Genomic DNA, 7,902 nt, shown 5'->3' with positions numbered 1-7,902 from the left:
TGCTTCTAGGCTAAAGCGAATGATGGGGATGGTCCAGATATTTTACGGACTGCGAATGATGGTGGTACAAGTGGGCATGTTGAATCATTGGCCGCAACTTTGACTGAACATCAACAACATTTAGCTAGCTTTCAGGTGAATGTGTTAGCTTGTTTGTTCCCTTTTTTAGAAATTGCTATTGGCTAACTGGAAGTCAAATGCTCAACATATAGAAAAGAAAGCTGCTTTTCTTTAAGGACATTGATGAAAAATGTCAAAGACTCAAAGCTGATAGATAAACCCTACATCAGTATCAAAAAAATTCTTAAAAATCTGGTTTTCCAACGAGACATTTTGTATAATTGGAGATCCCTGAAGTTACATTATAATCTTGGTCATTAGTCATAATGATTCAGCTTGTCTTGCGAGAGTATCAAAAGTTGCGAGATCATTTATATTACCACACTGTTTGTTGGATCTCTTGGAGCATGCTCAAAACCTTAGTTACTGGTTGAATATCTACTATGTTCTTACTGTTGATGGAACATTATATGCAGGTACTTATCAACCAATTAAAGGAGGTTTCTCCAGCCATACAAAAGTCCATATCAGAATGTACTGAGAAGGTTAATAGTCTTCTCCCGACTTTACCTCCAGTCACGAGAAGTAATGGGCAAGCATCTTCACTTCTACAATCTCAGGGCAGTGGGAGAATTATGGTACAGTTGATGGCTTAATTTTCATTCTCTTCCGATGCATAAGCTATTGAGACGCTCATGCACCTTTTTTCCTTGTGATACAGGAAGGTGTATCCAATGATGTTACTGAGCTGACCTCGACAATGTCTAATGTTCAGCTGGATAAGGTCTCAGCCAGTCCTACATTAAAGCTTCCACAGTTATTTAGCTCCACTCCTACTTCTTCTGGTAAAGGTGGAAATGCACAAAAGCGACAGACAATGGCTTTTCAGGTCAATAAAATGGAAAGCTTGTCTGAAAAGAACTCTACAGAGCAAGCACTATCAAATGCTCGACCAGAAAACTTGCCGACAGGTTTGTTACATAATTACCTTCTCTATTAAAACGAAACAGTATATGGTATATCAAAAGAAAATTTTGCCGATGTGAGTTTTCAAGCTTTTAGTTTTGATGCCAATCATCCATTCTAGGCCTATTCCAGTTCTAACTAATCTATGACTGCCTCATTTTCTTCAAATCGGTTTGTAAGAGAATGTTGTTTAGTTAGTTGATCACAGTATGTGTTTTCTTCTAATTCAAATTTAAACTCTAATTTTGGTTACAGATACTAGCAGTTCTTTTGTCCAGAACCTGAAGAAATCTGTGAGAGAAGCGGCTTTATTGATTCCTTCTTCAGCAGGATCATCACGGGACAGTCAATCCGATGAGGGCTCTGAGCATTATTTTGTACCTCTTTCAGCAACTGGCTTTTCCCGTTTTCCAGCAGAAACCAAAGGCCTGCCTCTCAGAGGGTCGAGGGCAATTACCTCTCTGAGCGAGCCTTCGTTTTTGGAACACAATGTTCCTGATAGCTTCGCGCCAAGCAAGTACAGCGATATACCTGACACGTATGATGATCTAGATTCATTCAAAGATTACGATAACGGTAACGGGTTTCTCTCGGTTGTGGGATCAAACAGTGTAGCTTCTGATGCACAACAATCATTTTACGACGTTGATGATCAAGTATTTTCCCCACCTTTACTAATGGACTCGTCCCTATTATCAGATGCCTATGAAGACTTATTAGGTACGTTGATTATTCTCATAGTCACATATATTTAATGATTGTCTAGGATCAGACATTGGTGTGATTCACAGAGTTCATGAAGTTTATTACCCATTTGACTTTCCTTTTGTAGCTCCTCTGTCAGAAACCGAAGCGGCTTTAATGGAGCATTAGGAAGCAGCCATGAATCAGACAAAACTATGACACTTGTGTTTCTTCAACAACTCTGTTCTTGGGGAATTTGAAGCCTGTGTCTTGGTCTCACAGCAGAGAGGAGTTTCAATTATTTACCAATTTAACAAGGCTTTCTTCTTAATTTATCTTGGACTTGTTGGTAATGGGACGCTTGATGAATGAATGATGGTGGCTATTTGTTTGTGTGTCAAGTCTGTAAAATAACCTCTAGCTCAGGTTAGAAGCATTGCTCTCTAATATTTGGCTTCCCAACAAAATACAAATTTGATTATTTTGTTTTATGTTTTTTAGATGTAAAGAAAATAGAGAAGAATTGTTTTTTCCTTAACTCCTTCAGTTTATCACAATATTTGTTTTGTATTATTTACTCGTGTTTCTATCTACTAATAATAATATTGTCTTATTGTTTAACATTAAAGAGAAAAAAAAACAAGATATTCCTAACCGGAAGGAGAACAAAAAAGAATCAAAACCGTTGACGACCTTTTCGTAATATTTTTTGGCTTCTTGTATAATCTATAGAGAAACTTTTTATGAAAGTTTTTTTGTCATACAAGATTCAATTGGTTTTGAAGATCTCATAGCTAAAGAAAACGATGGTTAAATCTAAGGGTCGGATTTGGAATCCAAACACACACACGTCCAAAAGAGTTATTTATTCATGAAATCATAAGATAAACATCGATCGAAAGAGTTATAACAAATGGGAAATTTTCATCAAAAAAAATATTAAAAGTCAAAAAGAGAACAAATTCATAGAAACAGAAACGAAAAAAGAAAAAGACGAATGTAATGTAATGGAAACAACTTAGTGGTTGGAACCAACGAAGAGAGCCACGGCGGCAACAGCCAAGACGGTGAACATATTGGTGGCCGAAACAACGGTTGAGCTAGATGAGGGTCCTGGTGCAGGAGCTGGTGCATGGTGGTGACCTTCGTGGGCTGAGACGACAGCCATCGTCGCCAATAGACAAACCACAGCGATCTGAACAAACATCTTCTTCATCATCATCATTATCGTCTCACAAAAACGTTATGAGTGAGTTTTGGTTTGGTTTTGATGAATGAGATAAAGATTTGTGTTGTTTGTTGTATAAATAGGATTGTGTGATTTGTTTATATATAGAGAAAAAAAAATTATCTATTTTGTGATTTATTAAAATTGATTGCAATATCTCAAATTAAGTTATTCTTTTCTTTTTGGGTCTAAAAATAAGATTTGTTTTCTATTTTTTTTAAATCTTATTGGGTTGAATTGGCCCCGGCTTTTGATGCATTGATCAAGACAGCTGTTTAAGATTATATTTTGATTCTGTGATTCTGTCTATCACGTTCCTATAATTGGCCAATAATATGATTTTTTTCTTTAAATAAAAAAAAGAAGTGTAAATACTTTTGCAGAATCAGAAAATTTTATATTGGATTTATAGATTTTTTATTCTATATCTTTGTAATTGATATATTGTTTAAACTGTTTGAAATGTGAAATTATAGTTTATGGCTTCTTATGAGTTATGGGGTAGGCAATGAAGGTAACATTAGCCTCATAAAAATAAGTTAACCTTTAATTATGGGGCTCATAGCATTTGTTATGGCATTTCTTATTCCTAAATAATTTAATAAATTATGGATTATATAGATTATTCCTAAATAATTGTGTTTAGCAAAAATAAATAAAAAAGACGTGGAGCCAATTCATTTTTGGTTAGGAAAATTCTAGAATAAAATTCTTGTATATACGTGTACATGAATAAATATGATTAGCACATATTTCGCTCTCGGGATTTTGGGTTATATAAACGAATGATATTATCATAATTACTCACTTTTCTTTTTTCTTTTTTTAGAAGAAAGTTTTATTAGTCAGAAGAAAATTAATCAGAAAAGTTAGTAAAATAATAACGTTAAGTGAAGATAAGCACGTTCATTGCGGATTTTCACTAAGTTAAAAAAAAAGAAGAAGATGATTTTATTAAATTATGCATAAAATTTTTCTTTTTAATAGAATCAAGAATTAGAAAAAGGTGTTTTTGTTTTTGCAAGAATATGAAACCTGCATTATAGCTGCTAAGCCATGTGGGAAACAAAACGCCGACTGATAACATTATAGTGATGATGGGTGTACACATATTATGACAATGATAAGTTTATAACATAATCACCATCAAATATAATCTTTTTTAATCATCATCATCATCATCATGCAATCATGCTTTTCTTTTGATAAGACTAAAAATTTAAAATAAATCTGTATTGAAAATATTTACATTAACTTATTTATTAAGTAAAGAGTAAACAAAAAAAGTATAACATTTGTTTCTTTTTCTTTATTCCACGGGAAGCAATCAGTATTTACAAAATCGGACTATCTACACATTATTTTTAGTTTTCACCATGGAAATTTCAAAAATAAAAAAACTATTGGGCCTTCAATTGTTTTTTCCTCTTCCGACCAACCCTTTTATCAGCCCACGAGCCCATTTGAACTATAACTTCATCTTCCACTCTCCTCCTTTCTCTCTCCCATACTAAACGGTGCGTTTTACGGTCCCTGAAATTCTCCAACACCCAACTCTGGAGTCCAGTATCTCTCACCTCACAAAACCTCTCAGCCCAATCAGACGGTTCAACAGGTCGGGTCCCTAAACCGGGTGCCCGATCTTTCGACCCGACGTTCTCTTCGTTTTGCCAATCCGCCACGTAAGTAGCCACTCTCCTTTTAAACTTCTCCTTAAACACATCCCAAACCTGATACTTATAATGGTTAATGACCATNTATATAGAGAAAAAAAAATTATCTATTTTGTGATTTATTAAAATTGATTGCAATATCTCAAATTAAGTTATTCTTTTCTTTTTGGGTCTAAAAATAAGATTTGTTTTCTATTTTTTTTAAATCTTATTGGGTTGAATTGGCCCCGGCTTTTGATGCATTGATCAAGACAGCTGTTTAAGATTATATTTTGATTCTGTGATTCTGTCTATCACGTTCCTATAATTGGCCAATAATATGATTTTTTTCTTTAAATAAAAAAAAGAAGTGTAAATACTTTTGCAGAATCAGAAAATTTTATATTGGATTTATAGATTTTTTATTCTATATCTTTGTAATTGATATATTGTTTAAACTGTTTGAAATGTGAAATTATAGTTTATGGCTTCTTATGAGTTATGGGGTAGGCAATGAAGGTAACATTAGCCTCATAAAAATAAGTTAACCTTTAATTATGGGGCTCATAGCATTTGTTATGGCATTTCTTATTCCTAAATAATTTAATAAATTATGGATTATATAGATTATTCCTAAATAATTGTGTTTAGCAAAAATAAATAAAAAAGACGTGGAGCCAATTCATTTTTGGTTAGGAAAATTCTAGAATAAAATTCTTGTATATACGTGTACATGAATAAATATGATTAGCACATATTTCGCTCTCGGGATTTTGGGTTATATAAACGAATGATATTATCATAATTACTCACTTTTCTTTTTTCTTTTTTTAGAAGAAAGTTTTATTAGTCAGAAGAAAATTAATCAGAAAAGTTAGTAAAATAATAACGTTAAGTGAAGATAAGCACGTTCATTGCGGATTTTCACTAAGTTAAAAAAAAAGAAGAAGATGATTTTATTAAATTATGCATAAAATTTTTCTTTTTAATAGAATCAAGAATTAGAAAAAGGTGTTTTTGTTTTTGCAAGAATATGAAACCTGCATTATAGCTGCTAAGCCATGTGGGAAACAAAACGCCGACTGATAACATTATAGTGATGATGGGTGTACACATATTATGACAATGATAAGTTTATAACATAATCACCATCAAATATAATCTTTTTTAATCATCATCATCATCATCATGCAATCATGCTTTTCTTTTGATAAGACTAAAAATTTAAAATAAATCTGTATTGAAAATATTTACATTAACTTATTTATTAAGTAAAGAGTAAACAAAAAAAGTATAACATTTGTTTCTTTTTCTTTATTCCACGGGAAGCAATCAGTATTTACAAAATCGGACTATCTACACATTATTTTTAGTTTTCACCATGGAAATTTCAAAAATAAAAAAACTATTGGGCCTTCAATTGTTTTTTCCTCTTCCGACCAACCCTTTTATCAGCCCACGAGCCCATTTGAACTATAACTTCATCTTCCACTCTCCTCCTTTCTCTCTCCCATACTAAACGGTGCGTTTTACGGTCCCTGAAATTCTCCAACACCCAACTCTGGAGTCCAGTATCTCTCACCTCACAAAACCTCTCAGCCCAATCAGACGGTTCTACGGGTCGGGTCCCTAAACCGGGTGCCCGATCTTTCGACCCGACGTTCTCTTCGTTTTGCCAATCCGCCACGTAAGTAGCCACTCTCCTTTTAAACTTCTCCTTAAACACATCCCAAACCTGATACTTATAATGGTTAATGACCATTGTACCCTTATCCACGTCGGCAAACGTGAATCCATCTCTCAAGTGAAAATGATGCACGACATTTATCAGCGTCGCGTTTAGTGATTCCGGTCTAATTATGCTCTTGTGTCTCTCCGGTAACGTCATACGACATGTATACGCCGTCGTGACTCCTTCTCGAGGTCGATCTCTAAGTCCCGACGGTCCGAAACTGTGACACGGTGTTCGAATTTCACCGATTTCGCCAATCGATAACGATGGTGCTATTGTATGGTTTCTGATTACGTCTGTTAAGGTTTGACCGGATGGGATGTAGAAGAACTCATCGACGTCGATAAAAGCTACCCAATCGCAATCCCTTTTTGCTCGAATCGCACAATTGGCGAATCCGGCTTCTTGAGTTTTGATCCACGGCCAAAAATGTCTCGAAACGTTGTAACCGTGATTTTCTAGATTCTTGATCTCGGAAACAATGTCATCGTCGCTGTTGTTGTCGTAGATGAACCACCGTTGAACGCCGATTTTTCCGTGGTACATCACCCATTCTCTCAAAACGTTTGCTGCGTTTCGCGTCATGGTGCAAACGCACGTTTCAAACGGTTTCGAGTCTGTGACCCGACCCGGACGTTTGATTGGTTGGGCAACAGATGGAAGCATCTCACTTCCTTTGATTCTCACGGATACTTTAACCGGTTGAGATTGGGCCGTTCTTGGACCGTCTAATACTGTTAGTGGGGTTTTACATCTCACGATCTCTTGGGCCGCAGAGATAACTTGTGCTCGAAGTAAAAGTTTAGGCTTCGTGAAATCCCAACCGTAGACGCACTCATACCTCGACACGTCAGCAACCTTTCCTGGCCGTAGATTAAGTCCCTTGACAAAGACCACCGTGGAATTGTCGTCGTCTATAACAGCGTCGTAGACTAGCCAATCCCACCGGTGTGTGGTTTCTACCAGGAGGTCCTTATTATTACCAACCGTCCATCTCGAGACAGCGAGGGATACGGTATTATCACGTGGCACGGCTGAACACCGTACGATCTGACGACCATTGTCGTCGGTTTCCACGGCGAACGGAAGCTCTTTAAACAGCTTAGATGAATCGTTTACGTCGGAGAAAACGCAAAAGAGGTCCTCTTTAGTTAATAAACGAGAAGCTGGAGGGTAGTTTAGGAAGATCAATGTTTGGTCGGGAAACTCAACCGTTTCATGGATCGTTACCACCTTAACCCTCGGTACAGAACCACCGAGAACTGCCTTGTGGTTGATCGTTTTATTACCTAAGAAGATGAATAATGCAGAGAAGAGAACGAAGGAGAAGACAAACAAAGCTACGAATCGGAAAAATCTTCTCCACGAAACAAGGACGACGTCGCCACCGTTTAAACCCCCGCGTTTCCTACGGTTCTTCATATTTAAGCTCTTTCTTACTCTTTAATTATGTCGCAAGCTACGAAGATTTTTAGGTCGATGAATTTGGGGTGAAGAAGAATAGAAATATAGAATAATCTATTTTTTGTTTAGCTTTATTCCTTATTTTAATTCTCTGATAAAGACAAAAGACAGATAAA

General features: G+C 35.7%; 3 protein-coding genes across 5 annotated transcripts in view; 1 reads left to right on the top strand and 2 right to left on the bottom strand.

Annotated features, from left to right (window-relative positions):
- Positions 1-2,283, top strand: part of LOC104724440 (AUGMIN subunit 6-like) — a 10,015-nt gene extending 7,732 nt beyond the window's left edge. For both annotated transcript variants that reach the window (XM_010442930.2, XM_010442929.1), the window contains exons 9-13: positions 10-135; positions 537-698; positions 782-1,031; positions 1,282-1,746; positions 1,859-2,283. In XM_010442930.2, coding sequence (XP_010441232.1) covers positions 10-135; positions 537-698; positions 782-1,031; positions 1,282-1,746; positions 1,859-1,899 — 1,044 coding nt within the window. In that variant the 3' untranslated portion in view covers positions 1,900-2,283. The remainder of the gene's footprint in view (positions 1-9; positions 136-536; positions 699-781; positions 1,032-1,281; positions 1,747-1,858) is intronic.
- LOC109127523 (arabinogalactan peptide 24) lies at positions 2,562-3,020 on the bottom strand. Its single transcript, XM_019232438.1, has one exon. The coding sequence runs from the start codon at positions 2,933-2,935 to the stop codon at positions 2,729-2,731; it is 207 nt and encodes a 68-aa protein (XP_019087983.1). The 5' UTR covers positions 2,936-3,020; the 3' UTR covers positions 2,562-2,728.
- LOC104724439 (glycosyltransferase family 92 protein RCOM_0530710-like) lies at positions 4,221-7,867 on the bottom strand. 2 transcript variants are annotated; one of them, XM_019232554.1, is made up of 2 exons: positions 6,341-7,867; positions 4,221-4,683 (listed from the first exon to the last, which is right to left on the bottom strand). In XM_019232554.1, the coding sequence occupies exons 1-2, from the start codon at positions 7,742-7,744 to the stop codon at positions 4,339-4,341; spliced, it is 1,749 nt and encodes a 582-aa protein (XP_019088099.1). In that variant the 5' UTR covers positions 7,745-7,867; the 3' UTR covers positions 4,221-4,338. The 2 variants fall into 2 exon arrangements, with proteins under 2 accessions (XP_019088099.1, XP_010441230.1); XM_010442928.1 differs by lacking the exon at positions 4,221-4,683 and having other exon boundaries at positions 5,878-7,867.

Source organism: Camelina sativa, chromosome 11 (assembly GCF_000633955.1).
Source record: "Camelina sativa cultivar DH55 chromosome 11, Cs, whole genome shotgun sequence".
NCBI lineage: Eukaryota > Viridiplantae > Streptophyta > Magnoliopsida > Brassicales > Brassicaceae > Camelina > Camelina sativa.
This window is presented reverse-complemented; position numbering and strand designations above follow the sequence as displayed.